The sequence below is a fragment of the Podarcis melisellensis genome (genome assembly GCF_964234715.1).
Source record: "Podarcis melisellensis genome assembly, chromosome: 8".
Classification (NCBI taxonomy): Eukaryota; Metazoa; Chordata; class Lepidosauria; order Squamata; family Lacertidae; genus Podarcis; species Podarcis melisellensis.
In genome coordinates this window covers 86561223-86583612 of record NC_138540.1, presented here as the reverse complement: position 1 = coordinate 86583612, position 22390 = coordinate 86561223, and the positions used below count along the sequence as shown (strand labels likewise).

Sequence of the window (22390 nt, the reverse complement as noted above, 5' to 3'; positions counted from 1 at the left end):
GCGTCCGCCGATAGGGCCAGACGGCATGCCAGTCACCCCGGTCCCGGAGTCCTTGTTCGCTGATTTGTTGAAGGAAAATGCGGGCATTTGTGGGGCGGAGAAGCGGCTGCGGCTGCGTTGTCGCCTGTTGGTGACGTAATAGCACGCGAGCCGGGCGAGAGAAGATGCGGCGGTGAGAATAAGCGTCACGCAGAGCGACCCTGGCATTGCCTCATGCCCAGATTTCAACTCCAGAGACCGGCGTGACCTTTGACCTGTGACCCCTCTTTCCTTGGGGTCACCCATGGACCCTCCCGATGCAAAAGGCCCCCCAGGCCCCTGCTAAGCAGAAGCATGTCCAGAGCACCCCAGGGGGCTGCAGCAGCACCCTTGCCCCCTCCCCCACCCCCGCCGCCCCCTCCTCCGCCTCCCCCCAGGCTATGTGGGGCTCAGCTCCTCAAGGCCGCGCTGGAGCAAGTGGACCCTGGGGACCAGGACGGTGTTCGGGAGCTCCTGAGGCGCCGCAGGGCCAGGTGGGGAGCGCCTGTGGGGGTCGTGGGTGGGTGGGTGGGGGGTCCCTGCCCCTCAGTGGGGGTCAGGAGGGGCGCCAGAGTGCGGCTCTCTCCCCTTGTCTCGGAGAGGGGCAGCTGCCACACAGTCAGAGGAGTGGGGTACAGTTGTGGGGGGTCGTGGGTGGGGATCCTTGTCTCTCAGTGGGGGTCAGGAGGGGCGCTTTTCACGTCTCTGCCGTGCTGCCTAGAGTGCTGTTCTCCCTCCTTGTCTCGGAGGAAGGAGAGGGGCAGCTGCCACACGGTCAGAGGAGAGGGGTACAGTTGTGGGGGGGTTGGGGGTCCCTGCCTCCCAGTGGGGGTCAGGAGGGGCGCCAGAGTGCTGCTCTCTCCTCTTGTCTCGGAGGAAGGAGAGGGGCAGCTGCCACACAGTCAGAGGAGTGGGGTACAGTTGTGGGGGGGTTGGGGGTCCCTGCCTCCCAGTGGGGGTCAGGAGGGGCGCTTTTCACGTCTCTGCCGTGCTGCCTAGAGTGCTGTTCTCCCTCCTTGTCTCGGAGGAAGGAGAGGGGCAGCTGCCACACGGTCAGAGGAGAGGGGTACAGTGGACGCTCGGGTTTCGAACGTGATCCGTGCGGGATGCACATTCGCAACCGGCATCTGCGCACACGCGGGTTGCGATTCGGTTGAAGGAGGAGGAGGGAGGAATAGTCTGTGGGTTGGTCGAGTTGTGTTGTGAGAGGAATTGTTAGGTGGAGTCAGATAGATAGATACAGTGGTGCCCCGCAAGACGAACGCCTCGCAAGACGAAAAACCCACTAGACGAAAGGGTTTTCCGTTTTGGAGGCGCTTCGCAAAACGAATTTCCCTATGGGCTTGCTTCGCAAGAAGAAAGCCCATAGGGAAATCTCCGGGGACCTCTTTTAAATGCTAGCGGTGGGGAGCAAAGACTTCCCTCCCCGGCCTTCAGAAGAGGTCCAGGAAGGCCGGCGGGGGCCGAAAGGCTTTGCTCCCCACCGCCAGCATTTTAAAAGCAGTCCGGGATAGCAGGAAGGCAGGAAGCGCTTCCCGCTATCCCGGATGGCTTTTGAAGGCAGGCGGGGGGGAGCAAAGACTTTTGCCCCCCGCCGGCCTTCAGAAGAGGTCCAGGACCTCTTCTGAAGGCCGGCGGGGGGCAAAAGTCTTTGCTCCCCCCTGCCTGCCTTCCCGGGAGAGCAGGAAGGCAGCACTGAGTTTCTCCACTCTCCCAGGAAGGCAGGCGGGGGGGAAGCAAAGACTTTCGCCCCCCGCCGGCCTTCAGAAGAGGTCGGGGGACAGACTGTCCCCGGACCTGGTCTGAAGGCGGTTTCCATAGGAACGCATTAATTGATTTTTAATGCATTCCTATGGGAAACCGTGCTTCGCAAGACGAAAAACTCGCAAGACGAAAAGACTTGCGGAACGAATTAATTTCGTCTTGCGAGGCACCACTGTAGTTGGGATAATCAGTTTGAAGTTGTTAGGAACGAATAGGACAGTTAAGGAACTAAGATTAAGAAACTGCCAAGAAAACTTAACTGTAACCATAAGCTTGTTCATGCCTATAAAAATAAACTTGATTATTTGTTAATGTTAACAACTGACTGGACTCCTTGTGTACCCGTGAGAAACGGGTTGGTGGCAGCGAAGAAAGCAATTACAGTGGTGGCACAGGGTCAATAGACCGTCAAATGTTCGGTGGCCCTGTGTGATCGCCACAAAAGTTGTGTTGCACTTCTGTGCATGCACAAAGCGTGATTTAGCGCTTCTGCACATGCACGACCGCCAAAACCCAGAAGTAACCTGTTCCGGTACTTCCAGGTTTCAGTGGTCCACAACCCAAAAAAACGCAACCTGAAGCGTCTGTAAGCCGAGGTATGACTGTATTATTATCATTATCATTATCACCATCATCAGAGTCTTGCTGCCCATGCAATAGTTTCTTGTGAAAATGTCTTGGATGCCAGTGGTTTCACGTGAGATAAGACACATGCGTGGAAGAGGAGAGGGCTGTCTGTGGATGGCTCTTTGGAGGCAGCAATGCTTCTGAAACTGCAGGGCTGGTGCACCGGCCCTGCTTGGGGGCTTCTCCAACGAGTCATCTGGTTGGCCACTGTCAGAACAGGATGCTGGCCTGATCCAGCAGCCAGACTCTTCTTATGTTCATATGCAAGCACCCCCAAACTCAGCCCTCCAGATGCTTTGGGACAACAACTCCCGTCATCCCTAGCTAACAGGACAAGTGGTCAGGGATGATGGGAATTGGTAGTCCCAAAACATCTGGAGGGCCGAGTTTGGGACCTCCGGGTCCAGAGGCAGTCTGTCTACATTCCTTGGTTTCGTTTAAAATACAGAAGTGCAAACTGCACCATATTCTTTCTTAAAAGCTTAGGATTGTGTGATTTCTAGAATCATGGAATTGTAGAATTTCGCAGAATCTAGTCAAGCTTCTTCATACTGAATCCACTTGGCAAAGATTGCCAATAGACTTAATAACCCTGGCACTATTGAGATGCTGTGATGTCTACAATGTCTACAAGCTTCATTGCTCAGACTTTTATGACTATTTTGCTTTAAAAAGGGCAGATTGGCTTCGCAACCATCAGCCTGAACATGCGGCATCTATATTTGGTGTGAGCAGCTTGGACAAAAGAGAAGCTCTGTGTCACTGCAAATACTGCTGAAAACATTCCGGGGGGGGGGGGGCACCTTGCACCATTTCCCGAGTCAATTTCTCTTAATGCTTTATTAGGAGCTTGCATCCATGATGGTTTCATTTGCAACGTGCCACTGAAATGTTCTACTTCCAAAAAGTTCTCTCGGCTTGGAAAGGGGATGCTTGCCTTTTAACGTGGTCCATTTTGTCTCATTAGGGCTCCAGTTTCGCATTGCTGCCATTTCCATTTCCTGTAAGCCATGGAGCACCCCCCACCCCCCAAGAGGCAGCTTCCCTAGATTGCTCCTATTAAGTGTTTGGGGAGGAGAGCCTTGTTAATTATGCAGGGGGCGAAAGTGCTGCTAATGTTGGGCTGGCCCCCTAAGTGGCTCTTAAGGGACTCTTTCTATTTCTCTCTCTTTTCCAGCTTCAGCATGCATTTGAAGTGGCTCCTTTTCAACCGCCCCGTGTCTTCCTTAATCCAAGAAGGCCCCCAGTGAGTATGGGATTTATTCTTTACTGCAAAAGGAAACACTGAAGTAGCAACCTGCTGAGGAGGTGGGAGTTTCAACTATGCCGCACAACCACTCCATACCTTTTCATGCACTCCGGAATTGTGTTAATAGTTTACCCCTCCTCCAAGGAGCACAAAACAGTGTTTTATCCCCATAATAGCCCTGTGAATTAGAGGGCTCTGTAGCTTCTCAGACTGGAGAAGGGGCTTGAACCTGGGTCCCAGCCCTCTGCTTTTACATGGGATGTTTCAGGGTTGTGTATATTTCATCGCTGCACTGAAAGTACAGTTTTCTTTGTGTGAAAGCAAGCATCCAAGTCCTGGGGGCAAAGGTCCTGCTGGTGGGTGATCTAAATGCAAGGCTAGGACCAGGTGACACCAGTTTAGCAACCAAAAACAGGTGCAAAATGGGTCTCCCGAGACAACTAGCCCAGAAGCCTGCCAGACCCCAAGGCTATCTAAGGACCAATATTCAAACTACGCTGGCGTCTGTCTTTTCATATTTCTGTGGCAGCTAAGTTTACACATTCTAAGTGGCCGCACAAGAGGCGATATGCCTTGGGAATATACATTCCTGCCAGGGTCAAAAACTAGCACAAGCGTCCAAGTCCTTGCCTGGTCCAGCCAGGGGGCAGTGCTAACTGAGCCAGTTCTTAGAATTGTAGAATTATAGAGTTGTAAGGGACCCTGTGGGTTAAACCACAGAACCCAGGACTTGCTGATCAGAAGGTCGGCGGTTCGAATCCCCGTGACGGAGTGAGCTCCCATTGTTCGGTCCCTGCTCCTGCCAACCTAGCAGTTCGAAAGCACGCCAAAGTGCAAGTAGATAAATAGGTACCGCTCCAGCGGGAAGGTAAACGACGTTTCCGTGCGCTGCTCTGATTCGCCAGAAGTGGCTTAGTCCTGCTGGCCACATGACCCGGAAGCTGTACGCCGGCTCCATCGGCCAATAAAGCAAGATGAGCGCCGCAACCCCAGAGTCATCCAGGGGTCCCTTTACCTTTACCTTTAAGGGACCCTGAGAGTCACAGATGCCAAGAGGATGGGGCGTTCTGGCACTGCTTTGCTCCTTCCCCTTCTCACCTTCACAGGCAGGGCTAGGAAAACAAGAAGCAAGTGCAATAAACCTTTCAGTTTAGGAAAAACGTCCAGCAGGAGGCAGCACGAGAGAAGTTTATGAAATGCAGGCAGGCAGAAAGTGGATAGAGAAATGGTTTTTCTCCCTCTCTCATCACACTGGAATTTGGGGACATCCGATGAAGTTGAGCGTTGGAAGATTCAGGTCAGGTAAAAGAAAATATTTCTTCATGCAACACACAGTTAAACTTTGGAACTGCCTCCCACAGGAGGCAGTGAGGGCCCCCAACTAGGATGGCTTTAAAAGAGAACTGGGGAAATTCACGGCTATCGATGGCTCCTAGCCAGGTTGGCTCTGCTCTGCCCTCCACTGTCTGAGGCAGCAGTTCTTCTGAATACTAGTTGCTGGAAATTGCAGGAGGAGAAGGGACTGCTCTTGTACTGAGCTCCTTCTTGTGGTCTCCCCGCAAGGGGTATGTGGCTGACCAATGTGAGAAGAGGTTGCTGGACTAGATGGAGCCCCCTTGGCCTGATCCAGCGGCCTCTTCATATGTTCTTAAGTACAATGGTGTCGGCCCTGCAGGTAAATTTTGCAAAGCCAGAAGCTATGTGCTTCAACACCCCTCCTCACACCCGAAAAGAATTCACTAATGTCACCAAGATAAACCTTTGCCACACCAAGTTCAGATACCTAGGGGTACAAATAGCCAGAAGCCTCAATAAGTTATACTTCCACAACTAAAGGTAAAGGTACCCCTGCCCATACGGGCCAGTCGTGTCCGACTCTAGGGTTGTGCGCCCATCTCACTTAAGAGGTCGGGGGCCAGCGCTGTCCAGAGACACTTCCGGGTCACGTGGCCAGCGTGACGAAGCTGCTCTGGCGAGCCAGCACCAGCGCAGCACACGGAAACGCCGTTTACCTTCCCGCTATAAGGCGGTACCTATTTATCTACTTGCACTTAGGGGTGCTTTCGGACTGCTAGGTGGGCAGGAGCTGGGACCGAAAGACGGGAGCTCACCCCGCCGCGGGGATTCGAACCGCCGACCATACGATCGGCAAGTCCTAGGCACTGAGGTTTTACCCACAGCGCCACCCGCGTCCCTACTTCCACAACTACAAGACACCAAAAAAAAACAAAGACCTAAAAAGATGGGACAACATGAATTTCACCCTCTCAGGCAAAATAGTCATGATCAAAATCATCACCCTCCCAAAACTCACCTACCTATTCCAAACCCTCCCAATCTGGATTCCCCAAACCCAACTCCGCAGATGGCAGAGAAAACTTCACTCCTTTTTCTTCTCGCACACAAAAAACCCAAGAATAAGACCCAAATGCCTGCACCTCCCCACCTCAGAAGGAGGATAGGAAATCCCCAACATAGAAGCATATTACAGTGCCAACCAAATATGCCATATAATCCCCTATATACTAGAAGATGAGACAAAATAATGGGAAGGTTCTTAAGTAATAGTTTCAGCATGTATACATTTCTCAGATTGCAAAAGGCATTTTTTTAAAAAAAGTAGGGCTCAGATTTTCGTACAGCGGTCCAACCTCTCTGCTTTTCTTCCTTCTCTTCCTCCTCCAGGTGTGGCCTGGTGGCCTTGTGGATGGCTGGGGTGCTGCTCTCTCCCCCCAAGGCTGTTTCCCTGGAGACAATTGTTCAGGTGGCTTTGGAGAGAGGCTACACAGCCCAGGGGGAAATGTTCTCAGGTGGGTCGCCAAGAAGGGGGAACGGCAGATACCGCTGCCCAAATTTTGGCTTGTGATCCGTGCAGTGGCGTAGCGTGGGTTGTCAGCACCCGGGGCAAGGCAAGCAATTTGCGCCCCCTAACCTGTGGATTTGCGCCCCCCACCCCGTGGATTTGTGCCCCCTAACGCTAACCCCCAGATGTTGCGCCCGGTGCAGCCAGCCCCCCCTGCACCCCCCACGCTATGCCACTGGATCCGTGTCATCTCCCTGCATGATCCTGGCAGAGACTGAGTGGGAGGGGGGGCTGCCTAGTTGCTGCTCTGGAAGAACCCCAGCCCCCCAACTCTTCCCTTGCCATTTTGGTCTTCTTGCTCCAGCTGCCAACATGTCCAAGCTAGCTGAGGAGGTGTTCCCCTGCCAGGCGGAGCTGCTCTCTGGAGGCCTGGGGGGAGAAAACTACCAAAGGATCCTTCGTCACCTTAGCCAAGGCTTCCCTGTGTTGATACCGTATCCTTCCTGGTGGGAAAGGGGAGGGATATGGGGAGCTGGGATGGGTGCTTCTCATGTTTGCTTTCTTCTGGTAGGGTTGGAAGGGACCCCCAGGGTCATCTAGTCCAACCCTCTGCAATGCAGTACAATCATCCCTGACATTTGCCTATCTGATCGCCGCTTAATAACCTCTGATGAAGAAAAGTCCGCCACCTTCAAGTGAGACCGTTCCACTGTCAAATAATAATAATAATTTATTATTTGTACCCCACCCATCTGGCTTCGTTTCCCCAGCCACTCTGGGCTGCTTCCACAAAGACCAAAAATACACTAAGATGTCACACATTAAAAACTTCCCTGAGCCTTCAGATGTCTTCTGAATGTCAGGTAGTTGTTTATCTCTTGGACATCTGATGGGAGGGTGTTCCACAGGGCGGGCGCCACTACCAAGAAGGCCCTCTGCCTGGTTCCCTGTAGCTTTGCTTCTCGCAATGAGGGAACCGCCAGAAGGCCCTCGGAGTTGGACCTCAGTGTCCGGGCAGAACAATGGGGGTGGCGAAGCTCCTTCAGGTATACAGGACCAAGGCCGGTTAGGGCTTTAAATATCAATACCAACACTTTGAATTGTGCTCGGAAACGTACTGGGAGCCAACGTAGGTCTTTCAAGACAGGTGTTATGTGGTCTCAGCGGCCGCTCCCAGTCACCAGTCTAGCTGCCGCATTCTGGATTAGTTGTAGTTTCTGGGTCACCTTCAAAGGTAGCCCCATGTAGAGCGCATGGCAGTAGTCGAAGCTGGAGATAAGTAGAGCATGCACCACTCTGGCAAGACAGTCCGCGGGCAGGTAGGGTCTTAGCCTGCATACCAGATGGAGCTGGTAAACAGCTGCCCTGGACACAGAATTGACCTGTGCCTCCATGGACAGCTGTGAGCCCAGAATGACTCCCAGGCTGCACACCTGGTCCTTCAGGGGCACAGTCACCCCATTCAGGACCAGGGAGTCCCCCACACCTGCCCACCCCCTGTCTTCCAAGAACAGTACTTCTGTCTTGTCAGGTTTCAACCTCAATCCATTAGCCACCATCCATCCAAACAGCTCTTACTGTCAGAAAGCTCTTCCTGGTGTTTAGTTGGAATCCCCTTTCTTGTAACTTGAAGCTATTGATTCAAGTCCTAACTCCAGAGCAGGAGAAAACGAGCTTGCTCCCTCCTGAATGTGACAGCCCTTGAGATATCTGAAGATGGCTCCCATATCTCCTCTCAATCTCCTCTTCTCTAGGCTAAACATACCCAGCTCCTTCAAGCGCCCGTCATAATGCTTGGCTTCCAGATCCTTAAATCATCTCAGTCGCCCTCCTCTCCCCACTTTCCAGCTTGTCAGTCAACTCCTTAAACTGGTGTTCAGAACTGGACACAGGACTCCAGGTGGGATCTGGACAAGGCAAAAGAGAGCAGGACTGTGACTTCCCTTGACTTGATCTGGACCATGGGTAGCTAAACTAAGGCCCGGGGGCCGGATCCGGCCCCATCACCTTCTAAATCTGGCTCATGGACGGTCCGGGAATCAGCGTATTTTTACATGAGTAGAATGTGTCCTTTTCTTTAAAATGCACCTCTGGGTTATTTGTGGGGCCTGCCTGGTGTTTTTACATGAGTAGAATGTGCGCTTTTATTTAAAATGCATCTCTGGGTTATTTGTGGGGCATAGGAATTCGTTCATTTCTCCCAAAAAAAATATAGGCCGGCCCCCCACAAGCTCTGAGGGACAGTAGACCAGCCCCCTGCTGATAAGGTTTGCTGACCCCTGATCTGGACACTAGAGTGTAGTACAGTGGTGCCCCGCAAGACGAACGCCTCGCAAGATGAAAAACCCGCTAGACGAAAGGGTTTTCCGTTTTGGAGGCGCTTCGCAAAACGAATTTCCCTATGGGGTTGCTTCCCCAGGGGCCGCACTCCTGCCAGGCCCTCTTCCAGGCTTCTCTGGTGAGACAGGTGCCCCAAGCGGCCCTCCTTGCCCTCTGCTCTTCCCATGTGAGCAAGACTCTCTTCACCCGGACCTTAACACCCAGCACAGCTACGACGAAGACTCCAACCACGAGCCCTGCCTCCGGAACGGCTACAAGGCTCACTGGGCCATTGCCTCAGGTATGTTCCCCAGTTAACTGCAGCTCTCCTTGCAGGGAGCCTGGCTGCTCCCTCTCCTCCGAGACTCCAGAGGAGAGAGGTGGCTCTGCTGGCAAGGCGTGGCGCTGCCCAGGAGGGGGCAGGAGTGCCCAGGCTGGTGCTGTGGGCCTTGGGCCTCCCTCTTCCCAGGCCACTTCTTGCACTCAGTCGCTCAAAGCTCATTTCCAGGGCATATGACTCTCCAATCTGCACCAACAACTTTCTCCTGCAACCTCTCAATCCATCCCCTGCTTGGGACCCTTATTCTGCTTTGAAGCAAATGCTTAAAACCCTTTTTTTGCAGTTATAATTTTCAACATTTTTATCGTATACAGTCAAAACACAAATACGTCTTTTCTCTTTTTGTTGTTGACTTCCCACTCCTTTTCCCATGGAGTTGTCGTTTCTCCCCATCTGCTGTGCGCTGTCAAACCATAACCACAATATTATTACCTAATTACTTCGGTGCTCATAGCTCAAAACCAGCTTTTTTCTCTTTTGCACTCCTTACATTTGCATTTTTTTTCAGTGGGGGTGTGTCACTTTCTGACGCAAGCACAGCCTGGCATTCTGTGGCATAGATGCAAAATCATACCATGGTCAAGCCAGAGCAGTTTAGTACTTGAAGTGCCGGACTAGGACCCTGGGAGAAACCAGGGTTCAAATCCCACCCACAAAGTTCCCTGGGTGTGACTTTGAGGGCCAGTCAAAGCCTCTCGGCCTGGTCTACCCCACAAGGTTATTGCTGGGGGTTAATGGAGCAGAAAGAACAATGCACACCATTTTGGGCTCTTTGGTCATACTTTTTGGTTGTTGTTTTTTGAAATTTATTTGGTTTTTCAGATTAAAGCTATACAGTCAGTTATTCAACATACAACATAAAAACAAGATTCCAGAAAATCTCCTGGACTTCCCTCCTCCCCTCTGGGGGTCCTATTGTCAATCATTTCCTCCTGCACCTTATATGATAATCCAGATCTTTTACATCTCCATTATGTCCAAAATTCAATATTAAACTACAAGTGTTAATCCAATCGTACTAACGATTTTAGCTGTTTACAATGGTATTTAAGATGAATTATAAATCTCCTTACTGAAATTTTGGTCTTCCTGATTTCTGATTCTTCAGGTCATTTTTGCCATTTTGGCATAATCCATCAACTTAACATTCTTTTCTGGTACGGACTTCTTTCCCTCTCTGGCCCAATAGCATCCAAGCAGCTGTGGTCACATGCATAAATAGTCTTTTCTGTTCCCTTGGGATTTCGGCACTTTGAGTTCAAAACAGACCCAAGTTGGTTCCCTGCCAGCCAAAGGCTGCCAGTTCAGGACCAGGGCTGTCCAGCAATCGCACCCAGGTCACCTTCATTGACCTCTCTCTTTCCCCTCCTCCTACCCAGGAGCTCTGCTGGGTCTGGAGGACAGCGTCCAGCTTGCCGCCTGCCAGGAGGACGAGGAGATCCGGGGCCTCTTCCATGCCAGCCCAGCCGTGGCCTCGACCCTCTCACTGGACTCTCCCGCAACAGAGACGTATTTGCTGTCCAAGCAAGGCAAGAGCGGCCGTTACCAGCTCTGGCACTACTCCCAGGTGGAGGCCAGCAACGGGCAGCTGACCGACTTCAGCCCCAAGCGGGCAGCCGACGGAAAGGTCTACATCGTGCCAGCTGGGGGGGTACGCGAGGGACTTTGTGGGAAGGCTGTGCTTCTGCGGCCGGCTGGGCCAGAGGGCTACCGGCCACGCTGAGCTGGCCAGAAGGAGGAACTGCTTTCCAAAGCTCCGACCAGAACCAAACGGACCAGGAGCCAGAAGAAGTTGTGGATGCAGACGGGACCTTTAGCAACTGCCATTGGGCACGATAGCTGTGGAGCCTCTTTGTGCAGGCGCAGTATACCCTCCGAGTCCCAACTGCAGGGGTCAGACATGGGGAGGGCTCATGCCTTTGTGCCTTAGGAGCGTCACAGGGGCACCTGGCCTGCCTGGAAAGAGGATGCTGGGACAAATTCCTTCATTGCAGGGGGTTGGACTAGATGACCCGTGGGACCCTTTCCGACTCGGAAATTCTGTGAAATGGACTTGTCTCAGGTGAGATACCACGTCCACCAACGGGTAGCTCTCCTTGCCAGCTGAGCTGCCCAGGAAAGAAACAGGAACAGGCCGGGTTTTTATTGCATTCATACCCAGCTTTTTTGGGACGCGGGTGGCTCAGTGGGTTAAACCACAGAGCCTAGGACTTGCCGATCAGAAGGTCAGCGGTTCAAATCCCCGCAACGGGGTGAGCTCCGGTTGCTCGGTCCCTGCTCCTGCCAACCTAGCAGTTTGAAAGCACGTCAAAGTGCAAGTAAATACCTTCCCAGCAGGAAGGTAAACAGTGTTTCTGTGCGCTGCTCTGGTTCGCCAGAAGCGGCTTAATCATGATGGCCACATGACCCGGAAGCTGTACGCCGGCTCCTTCAGCCAGTAAAGTGAGATGAGCGCCGCAACCCCAGAGTCGTCTGCGACTAGACCTAATGGTCAGGGGTCCCTTTACCTTTACCCCAGCTTTTTACTTTTTAGAAATTCAAGGTGGCCTGCATCGTTTGCTTCCTTCCCATTTTATCCTTACAACCACCCCTCATGGCCGAGGGGTTTTTTGAACGCTGGCCTCCCAGGTCCTACCCTGACACTCAAACCACTATGCCCCACTGCCTGGACCTCTACCCAGCTGCAAGCGCGGAGTTTATTTCTTCTTCCTGCCCCAGCACATGAACACCCCAGCAACTCACTCCATCACCTAAAGCTGGCAAGCCCCTTGGCTCCTGGAGGAGGAGTTGAAAACCAGGAGGCCATCTCCTCATTCCCTGGCTGTGGTCTAGGTTGTGAGAGCCCACGAAAGAGGCAGCCTGTTGCACCTCTGCATGGGTCCCTGGGGCCGCCTGCCCTCCTCATAGCTGCTGCACACAGAACACTGAGTTGGTCAGCTTGCATACGCCCCAAGGTGTCGCATCTCAGGTTAAAGAGTGACCCAGCCCCCGGTTTTTTGGAATACCAAAAAGGTCCTGTCTGGCATTCCTGGGAGTATGGCAGACACTCTCCTGGAGAAAGGCATTCCAGCCAGCTCTTTTTTGCCCAGGAGGTCTTGGCCTTCTCTGCCCAAGAACACCAAATCCCATTTCAGGTGCCGAGCCATCCAGGTCGGCCCTCAGGGGAGGCCGGCTTGGCTGAGGCCTCTGGGGCAGGTAGGAAGAGCAAGAGGCCACCTCTTCACTGCTGCCTTCCCAGAATAGTGAGCTTTCAAGGACAAAAAGAAAAATGCCTGGAATTTCCTTTCCTTTTGGAGCCAAGCCAGTCCAACGCCAATAATAAGCATGTGTGCATTTTTTAAAAAAAGAACACAATAGAATAAGCTAATCGGGGAAACGGAGAGATAAATTTGCCCTCCGGGAGTGCCTTCTGCATTGAGCTGCGTTGCCAAAGCAGTGATTGTGAGGGAATGTGCGTCCAACGGAGAAGGGGAGGAAATGTCGGGTCCAGTTCTGCCTCTGCTAGGGAGTGTGTGTCTGGCCTTGGGTGAGTTACCCCTCTCGGCCTCAGTTTCCCCATTGCAAATGGTTCCCTGTTCCCCACGGCTGCATGCCTGTTCCGAGTGCGGAAGATGGAGGTTGTTGGAAAGCACTTTCGAAAATTAAAAGAGATAAAACAGCAAAGGAGTGGTAGTTTTGTGCCTCGAGAGATTTCTGCGTGAAAGGATTTGCCCCAAGGTGTGGAGTGGTTCCCGTTTTTGAGGGTGAAACCACTCCAAGCAGACTGCTGGCTTTGGGGGTATTTTGGGGCCCAGAAGGAGCAGCGTTCAGAGTCTGTGGGGGTCCCTTAATAATTATTATTTTTATTATTTTTATTTATACCCCACCCTCCCCAGCCAAGTCCGGGCTCAGGGTGGCTAACAAGCAATAATAAAAACAAGTTGAATGAATACAACTTAAAAACAAAATTAAAATACATTAAAATTTTGGAATATTAAAATATAGCCTCATTGCAGGAGAAAGGAAACGAAAAAAGAGAGGGGGAGGGAATCAAATTGGCTCCAAGCCAAAGGCCAGGTGGAACGACTCTGTCTTACAGGCCCTGCGGAAAGAAATCAGATCCCCCAGGGCCCTGGTCTCAGGAGACAGAGCATTCCACCAGGTGGTAGCCAGTGTTGAGAAGGCCCTGGCTCTGGTTGAGGCTAATCTGACTTCCTTAGGGCCTGGGACTGCTAGGGTGTTGCTATTTATGACCTTGAGGCTCTCCGTGGAGCATACCGGGAGAGGCGGTCCCGTAGGTACAAGGGTCCTAGGCCGTGAAGGGCTTTAAAGGTCAAAACCAGCACCTTGACCCTGACCCTGTACTCCACCGGGAGCCAGTGCAGCTGGAGAAGCACTGGGTGAATATGCCCCTATGGCAGGGACCCCGTGAGGAGCCTCGCTGCAGCATTCTGCACCCGCTTTGACATAAATCACAGCCTGCCCCCCCCCCCGCAATGCTATTTCCATCTCTCCCTCTCCTGCTCCACACCCTTCCTGGGGAGGGTCTCTGGTTGTGGCAACGGGAAATGGAGCAGCCTTTGTGTCCTGCTCCCAAAATAGCTCCCCTTTCCCTGTTGCACGCAGGCTAGGATTTCCAGGGTGACAGTCGTCTGCCGGTCCCTCCCTGCTGGGACCTTTGAACCCTCACAAATAGATCTCAGTCGCGAAGGCTGTCTCGCTGGGCAGGATTTGGGAACAGGCTTGTAGATCCTCATGCAAATTGGGCTGGGGGTCTTGCCTGTCATGCCTCCCCGTCTCTGCTGGGCAGTCTTCCAGCCCTCTTCTCTGTGGGTCACAGCCTGTAAAGCCCCACTCTCATTTGTGCATGTGCAGATGAAAAACTAGGGGCCAGGGGCCAAAGCAAAGGGGGTTGGGCTGGATGACCTTTTTGGGTCCCTTCCAGTTCTGTGGTTCTGAGAAGTGCATGGGGACAGGTGGACTTCTTTCACCATGGGCTGGGGAGGGAGGAATCTAGTCCCCCCTGTTGCAGGAAACCCCCCCCCATCATTCAGTTTGTACAAACTTACAAACAACATATGTGACGCTTCTGTTATAAATTCACAGAAAATCAACCATACATCGGATCTGCACCGTTCCACTTTTATTTTACTCCCATGAAGGAAGGACTACAAAATGTGGAAGGTTTGATACAGGGCAGCCATAATCCCTTCACCATCCCAGCACATCCACAGGAGCCCTGCCCAGTTGCTATGCCAACCCTGATGGTCCTAGACAGACGACCATCAAGATCACAAAGAACTTCCATATGGGAGTGGATTCAGCATGGACTGGAACAAAGGACAATGATCAGATCTTCCCTCAGGGGGCAGGAAACTGCGACTACCTTTTGGCCTCTGAAAATGACTCATGGGGAGGGGGGAGAAGGGAACCAGCCAGGTGACAGGACACTCAGGTTACCACCACAACTCCTCCCTCAACCCCTCCTTTCTGTAATGTATGCATGATGTAGTCTTGGGGGATTAGTAGCTAATAAAGGTTGAAACAAAAAAAATTCCTTCCAGTAGCACCTTAAAGACCAACTAAGTTAATAAAAGTTGCCTTTTGTTCTGGGCTTCCATCTTGTTCCACCTTGTGGCAGGTGGGAGTCCTGTGGCGACAGTCTTCAATAAAGACCAAGCCTACTGGCTGTTGTTTTGCTCTGGTATTCCTGGCTGGTGTCCTTGTTTTTTCTCCAAGGGAGCCCTCATATTTCTCCATTAACACCCCTAAACAATCAACACTTTGGTACAGGCTAAGCCAGAATCTTCCGAAGATTCATTCATGCATTCTCTCTCATTATGCAACCTTGAAATAAAGCTAAGACACAACAGGACATCACTTGTAGTTATTTATGTCCCTTAAAAAAAGAAAAACTTTTTTACATATAAAAATTTACAGAAACACATACATTCAAATACAGAGGAGTGGCTCCTTTCGAAGGACAGCCACAATCCCCTCCCAACCACCAAAAAAACTAAAAAAAAAAAAAAAAAAAAAAACCCACACACAAACACACCCAGAGAGATCCTACCCACTGGTTTCTGCTTGTTAATACTAACCCAAATTCAGCACCCAAAAAATAGGCAGCCTGGCCCTGCCAAAGCAATTTGGAGGGCAGTGGAACTCCACTATTTATTTCTGCAGCGATTGGGGAAGATGTTCTCCCCCAAGCCCTTTGGTGCATCAGATTGTAAAAGCAGCAAACTGCTCCTGTTTGCCTTGGGCAGTTAGGTTATCTGGGTGCCAGGAAAGTTAATGGTCAAAGCAGAGGGAAGACACAAGTTTCTCTTTACTCCCCAAACCCTGAAGAGAAACGCAGGTATTTTGCTTGACCGAGGCCTGCAGGCTATGGCTCAGGTGTGGGTGGGGCTTATTTGGGGGAGGAGCAGAGGCAAGCTCTGCCTCCAACTCCCCCCCCCACGCTTTCCAGTCTCCGGACATTTGGGAAATGGGCACGGCCAGCACTGTGGTTCAAAGTCTTGCACCCCAATAATCCCACGTCCCCAAACTCCGTCCCAACGCCCCGATGAGCTCCACGGAAGTCTTTACTGTCCACCACGTGCAGAACAGCAGTCGGGGCGTTTCCACCACATCCGTCACGCCAATAAATAAACTTTGCGGTGCAAAAACCAGCTGGCCCCTTCCAAAAGGCCCCTGGGGCTCTTCCAGTTCCTCCACGGGCCCTGTATCCCCTGGTTCCAGTAGCATATCTGGCTGAATAAATTAAACGGCAGAGTCCCGGGGGCCAAGACGGCCCCCCGTCTTGACGCTCCAGCTGCATCTTCTTGGCTCACTCCCCCAACATCCTCTCCAAGATGGCAATGAGGTTGTCCAGGCCCCAGAGGTAGCCGTCCTCGCGGTTGCCTTCTTGCCAGGGCAGGCGGTGAGTCAGAGTCTGCTTCTCGGGCAGCGGCACCGTCTTGCCAAAGTCGATCATCCACACCCGCGCCAGACCCGTCTGGTCGTGGACGAAGAGAAGAGAGCTGCCCACCACCTGGGAGAGAGAAAGGAAGAGGAAAAAGAGAACATTAATGATTGTGCCTTTCGGCACCTGCTAAAAGCACCCTTGCTTCAGCAAGCCTAACATCATAGCTGTCAACCTACAGATTTGAAAATAAGAGACCAGCAGCCTCGAAAATAAGGGATCAGCAGCCAAATAAGGGATTTTGCAAGCACAGGTATGTTCAACTTCTGAGCCCCTCCGTGCCAAAGGCAGAAAGCCCAGCCAGCAGCCAAAGGAAGCCTCAAGCGGTGGTTCCCACAGCGCAGCAACCCGGCAAAGGGGATGCAGCAAGGAAAACCACCGTCACCTTTCCGCTGGGAAGCACTGAGCAAAGGCGAGTCCCCAGGCAATGCGGCCGATTTGATCGGCACAAGGCATGCAAGCTCCACCCCCCAGTCGTTCTTAGACTCCTTATTGGGTGAGCAATACAGTTGGAGCCTCCCTCCTCCCTGGCCAGCAAGGAGGGAGCGAGAGGAGCTGCTTCCTTTGAAACCCAGAAAATTTAAGGGACATCATCAATAAGGGACAGCAGTGGGACACGGCGCTGGGATAAGGGACTGTCCCGCCAAATGAGGGACAATTGACAGCTATGCCTACCATCATTATTGTGACATACTGGTATATTGCAATGTTTCGCTGGCGAGATATTGTGATGATGAAAAGCAGATATTGGCCAACCCTTCTACCCAGATGCTTAGAAATTGCTGGTGTGAGTCTTAATCTTTTTTTTTTTTTGTAACTCTGGGTTTTTTTAATAAAAAAGAGTTGCAATTTTTTCTTGCTTTTGGTTTTTTGCAAACCGCTTTGAGGGGTACAATCAAGCGGTGCATAGATTTCGTGAAATAAAGGAATCAGTTTCCCACTGGAGGAGAATGGTTATGTAAGCTTACAGAATGTTTAGAATTAGCCAAATTTACAGATACAATAAGACCAAAACCAAAAAGTGAAGTGAAAAGGGAATGGGAGTGCCTAAAAAGCCACAGTTCAAGGACAGAAATCTGGCTGAGTCTGGAATAACCTTGTGAAGTGAAAGGATAAGAAAGAGGGATTTATAGCTAGATGTTAGGATAGAGATGAACAGGAAAACAGGAAGATACAATGAGAGGCAAATGAGGTGCTAATGGGACTGGTGGAAATCAATGTTTGTTTTCCTTTTTAGTGTTTATATTATTAATTTGTAAGATTTAGATTTGTTTTTTTATATATGCTTGTTTTTGTGTTTTGTGTATTGTTATTTTTTGCTTTTGTTGTTGTTGTGTGGAAAATACCCCGCCCTCCCCAAAACGGGGCTCAGGGCGGCTAACACCAGATATAAAACAATTGCTTGAAATACAACTTACAAAACAAGATTAAAATACAACATTAAAATGCAGCCTCATTTCAGCAGAAACCCAAAACCTTTTTTGGGGATGAAAATGTCAAGTCTTCACTAAGGCTAACTATCCAGATCCTGAAAGTTCATTTTATTGCGTACTGTCCTAATGGACTGGGATCCATTTAAGCCTTTGTTTTTAGATTAAGGCTTGTTGGCATTGGATCAGATTGATGTGACGTCTTCCTTGCGTATCCTGCGCTTGCAAACCGCCTTTTACCTTAGAAAGGCAGCATGCAAATGGAAAGCGAAAACGAGATGAAAAACCACCCCTGGCTCCTGAATGGCGGGGGAATGAGAGGCAGGGCCCCCAAAGTCAAGCGCCCAAGACCCTGCAGCAACCCACCAGATGCCCTCAGAAGTTCCCCCTCGTTCCACGGAAAGAGACCCACCTCGTGCGTCTTGAAGAACTCGGACTGTTCGAGAGCCCGCCTGACTTCCTGCAGCCGCTCCAGGTAGCTTGTCTGGGGAAAGAAGGAGGAGAGACCTGAGAGGATATACGATGCTCCCTTCCCAAATTCTACGGCCTTCCCACAGCCACAACTGGGGCAGGTGCCAAGAATACCCTGGAGGAAATGGGCTGCCTTTTCCCAAAAGTACAGTGGTACCTCTCAAGACGAATGCCTCATAAGACAAAAAACTCGCAAGGCGAAAGAGTTTTTCGTTTTTTGAGTTGCTTTGGAAGACGAATTTCCCTATGGGCTTGCTTCGCAAGACGAAAACGTCTTGCAAGTTTGTTTCCTTTTTCTTAAAACCTTTAATACCCAGGGAATCCGTGCATCGCAAGACGAAAAATTCGCAAGACGAAAAAAATCTCAGAATGAATTAATTTCGTCTTGCGAGGCACCACTGTACACAAAATAAATACCGCAAAAATCCCTGAAACGAGAAGTAATCGACTAGAAATATTACCTTGTGGAAATCAACTAAATAATAAAAAATCAAAAAGCTTGAGGGAAAAAATTAGAAAACCCTAAAATAAAACAAAGCCTTTTGGGGATGCCGGCTGCAAACCTCGTTTCACTGAACTATTCAGTTTCCTCAGAAGGAAATAGAAAAATCCTTAACTTTAAAGGACCAAAATTCAAACAAGGATAGAACCCCAAAAATTCTGACGTATTATGATCCTAGCTTGGCCTAGGTAAAGCAAAGCGCAGTAATAAAGGATTGAAGACTCAAAAGTACAGTTTCTAATACTGAATTTACAAACCTAAATAGGAAGCTTTAAAGAAAGCCAAACTTGAAGAAGGCAAAGCACAATAATAAGGGGTTGAAGACTCAACTGTGAAAATTCTAGTGCTGCTTTTACAAAAAGGTTTCAAAAACCTAAACCAAAAGTGGGCAGGGGGCTGCGGAAATCTCAAAAGCGGCATGTCAAGGAAAAGCGTGGGAAGTGTCAAATGGGCCCTCCCTCCCTGCAAAGGGCTGAGTGCCCAGGGGCAGAATCTGGACCCTCACCAGAACTCTCCTGTCTCCGTCCACAAAGTCCCAGAAGGCCTGCGTCACCTGCTCTGGCTGACGGGTCTTCTTGAAGCTGGTGTTGCAGGTGCCGTCTGCTTTCTTGGAAAGAGAAAAAGAGACACACAATGTCAGACTATCAGGAAACGAGGAGGCCTTAAAAGCCAGCGCTGTGTCTCCAGGAACCAACGATGAGCAGAGCCAAAGGGACTAATAATAATAATAAATTTTATTTATACCTGGCCCTCCCCAGCCTAGACCGGGCTCAGGGCAGCTAACACCCGATATAAAAACAAATTGATTGAAATACAACTTAAAAACAAGATTAAAATACAACATTAAAACATTAACTGAGAGGCTCCACCTCTGTGCTTTCCCAGTGGCCATGGAGAAATAATTTTTTAGAGGCTGTGAGGACAAAGCTGTGCCTGGTTTGTTTTGGGGCTGAATTTATTCAAATGCAAAGGTTGGTGCATTACTACAAATAGCCCTGGCAGCTTCAGAAACTGGACTTTCCCCCCATCACAGGCATAAGAGCGTAAGAAGAGGCCGCTGGATCCTGTCCTCACAGGGGACAGGAACCTATGAACCATAAGAACCTATGAATTGTGATAGACTGCTCCTGGAGCTGGAGGCTCTGTAAGACCATAAGAAGAGCCTGGTTGCTCGATTAGGCCAAAGGTGGCCCATCTAGTCTGGCCATTTCTTCTCACAGGGGCCAACTAGATGCCCCAGGAAGGCCCCCAGCACCAGAGCAGCTCTCCCTAACTCAAGAATACTCGTAGCCAGAAGTGGAACAACACGAACAACAATAATAATAAGATTGGCAAACACTCATGATCAAGTATTTTCAATTAGCAAAGCGGACTGGAAAAGTCACGGGAGCCCCAAATAAAAAAACATACAGAAAATGGAAATTATTCAAGGAGTATTCAAGATTATATTGTAAAAATGATATTATCCTAGCAGAATTGAATGATTAAAGGTAAAGGTAAAGGGACCCCTGACCATTAGGTCCAGTCACTGACGACTCTGGGGTTGCGGTGCTCATCTCGCTTTATTGGCCGAGGGAGCTGGCGTTTGTCCGCAGACAGCTTCCGGGTCATGTGGCCAGCAGGACTAAGGCGCTTCTGGCGAACCAGAGCAGCGCATGGAAACGCCGTTTACCTTCCCGTCGGAGCGGTACCTATTTATCTACTTGCACTTTGAGGTGCTTTCGAACTGCTAGGTTGGCAGGAGCAGGGACCGAGCAACGGGAACTCACCCCGTCGCGGGGATTCGGACCGCTGACCTTTTGATCACAAGTCCTAGGCTCTGTGGTTTAACCCACAGCGCCACCCGCATCCCATAATTGAATGATACTTGTGTATAATAAACATCTTAGAGGAATATATAGAAAAAGGCATAAAATAAACTGTGCGATAAAACCAGGACAATATAAAAAGTACAATGAAAACGACTGGAAGTTTTTCTCAGAAAAGTTTATGATGCTGTGTAAATGATTGGCTTTTTAACTGATTTTTTCCGTTAATGATAATTCTTTGTTTGTTTTTCTTCCTTTTTTTCTTTTCTTTTTTTATCTCTTTTCTTTTTCATTCTCGTGTTTAATTCCATTGTAATGTATGATTGTATTTTAAATCAATAAAGACATATATATATATATATGTGTGTGTGTGTGTGTGTGTGTGTGTGTATGAGTGCCTCTCCCTGCGGCCACTCACCTTGATGCCTTCGATGCGAAAGCCGAGCGTGGTGGTGGAGCTGAGGGTCTCCCTCCACTGCATGTAGCGGGGCTTCAGGACGGCGCTCTGCGCATGCTCTTCCGCCGTGGGAGCCGCTGGGTCCACGGCCACCATCTTGTCGTACATGTCTCTGCGCGGACAGGGCTGCTGCCTCGCCTTCTCCAGCTCCTCCTCGAGGTACGTCCTGCGCCAGGTGGAAAGAAGAGAAGCACAAGGTCAGGTGCCCATCTTGACGCTGCGCCTCGGGGTCAGGCTGGATGACCTCCTGGTACCCCCTCCCCCAGTGGCTTGAAGGGCTCACCTGACTCCCATCTTGCAGTCCATGATGGAGGGCGCGTCAAAGCCGGACAGCAGGTCCTCCATCTGGATGTAGGTCTCCCCATCGCGCTCCACCACCCCATAATAGGCCGGGACGTAGGGCTGCAGCGCGTCACACACCAGGCGCTCCAGGCATTGCTGCTCGCTGGGGCAGTACTTCTTCAGGATGCGGCCAAAATCCCCGGCCCTGAAGTTGCCTGCGGGGGAGAAGAGACAAGCTATCAAGAAGAGTTGGGGGGAAAACATTGTTCTGAATATGTGTATATGTACGTAATATGTGTATATGTATGTAATGATTTGGGACGTGGGTGGCGCTGTGGGTTAAACCACAGAGCCTCGGACTTGCTGATCAAAAGGTCAGCGGTCCGAATCCCCACGACGGGGTGAGCTCCCGTTGCTCGGTCCCTGCTCCTGCCAACCTAGCAGTTCGAAAGCACATCAAGTGCGAGTAGATAAATAGGTGCCGCTCCGGCAGGAAGGTAAACGGCGTTTCCGTGCGCTGCTCTGGTTCACCAGAAGCGGCTTAGTCATGCTGGCCACATGACCCCGAAGCTGTACGCCGGCTCCCTTGGCCAATAAAGCGAGATGATCGCCGCAACCCCAGAGTCGGCCACAACTGGACCTAATGGTCTGGGGTCCCTTTACCTTTAACTTGTCGGGGGGGGAGGCATCTCCAGAGGGGATACCCTACCTCTCTTCTTCCCCGCCCCCCCCCCCAGATTCCAAGGTCTGCCTGGAGACCTGGCCACAATTGCACACATGCTCCCCCCACAGGACCCCACCCCCACCCCAACCAGCCTCCTCCCCTCCAACCCCAGTTACCTGCATGGCCAGCCAGCTGGACCCAGGGGTAGCGCTTGCGGAAAGAAACCACACAGGGGGACCATTGCACCATGTTCCTCAGCTTCTTCCAGGGCTTGTTCTGCAGAGGAAAGGAAACACACCGTGAGCCTTAGGAGAATTGGGGCCCTTTGGGGGCAATCCAAGGGGTGGGGGGGAGAACTGTGACTCTTTCCACTTGGTCAAGAGCAATAATTTTGTATCTGAAACGTCAGGCAAAACGCTCTACTGTACTCCATCACGCCCTGTTCTGCTTAAGCAGATGCCACAGTATAGTGGAGTGTGCAAAACTCAGGCAGGCTCTCACGCACTACAGAAACAGCTGCTCCAAGTCCCCAGGGTGGTCTCTCCTTCACTGGAGGTGTTTAAGCAGACGTTGGCTGGCCATCCGCCCGGGATTCTTTAGCTGCAATACATGCATTGCGGCGGGTTGGACTAGATGACCCCTGGGGTTCCCTTCTAACACTACAATTCTATAATTCTACACAAAAAGGAGAAAAATCTGCTGGATAGTGC

General features: G+C 50.9%; 2 protein-coding genes across 2 annotated transcripts in view; one reads left to right on the top strand and one right to left on the bottom strand.

The window, feature by feature from the left end:
• Nucleotides 1-245: 245 nt before the first annotated feature.
• Nucleotides 246-11402, top strand: ACTMAP (actin maturation protease). Its single transcript, XM_081922313.1, has 6 exons — nt 246-512; nt 3587-3655; nt 6344-6468; nt 6826-6955; nt 9011-9081; nt 10500-11402. The coding sequence occupies exons 1-6, from the start codon at nt 334-336 to the stop codon at nt 10841-10843; spliced, it is 918 nt and encodes a 305-aa protein (XP_081778439.1). The 5' UTR covers nt 246-333; the 3' UTR covers nt 10844-11402.
• Nucleotides 11403-14976: 3574 nt separating this feature from the next.
• The window catches only part of ITPKC (inositol-trisphosphate 3-kinase C), a 31020-nt gene continuing 23606 nt past the window's right edge, over nt 14977-22390 (bottom strand). The window contains exons 2-7 of the mRNA XM_081922326.1: nt 21857-21956; nt 21018-21231; nt 20696-20900; nt 18975-19076; nt 17909-17980; nt 14977-16135 (exon numbers count right to left, since the gene is read on the bottom strand). Coding sequence (XP_081778452.1) covers nt 15932-16135; nt 17909-17980; nt 18975-19076; nt 20696-20900; nt 21018-21231; nt 21857-21929 — 870 coding nt within the window. The 5' untranslated portion in view covers nt 21930-21956 and the 3' untranslated portion in view covers nt 14977-15931. The remainder of the gene's footprint in view (nt 16136-17908; nt 17981-18974; nt 19077-20695; nt 20901-21017; nt 21232-21856; nt 21957-22390) is intronic.

What these genes read in the sequence shown, in the direction of transcription:
- ACTMAP (XM_081922313.1), top strand. Translation starts at nt 334, where the DNA reads ATGTCCAGAGCACCCCAGGGGGCTGCAGCAGCACCCTTGCCCCCTCCC. An exon ending in CCAGGGGGAAATGTTCTCAG is followed by an intron (nt 6,469 to 6,825) that starts GTGGGTCGCCAA and finishes TTCTTGCTCCAG; the next exon opens with CTGCCAACATGTCCAAGCTA. An exon ending in GGCTTCCCTGTGTTGATACC is followed by an intron (nt 6,956 to 9,010) that starts GTATCCTTCCTG and finishes CACCCAGCACAG; the next exon opens with CTACGACGAAGACTCCAACC.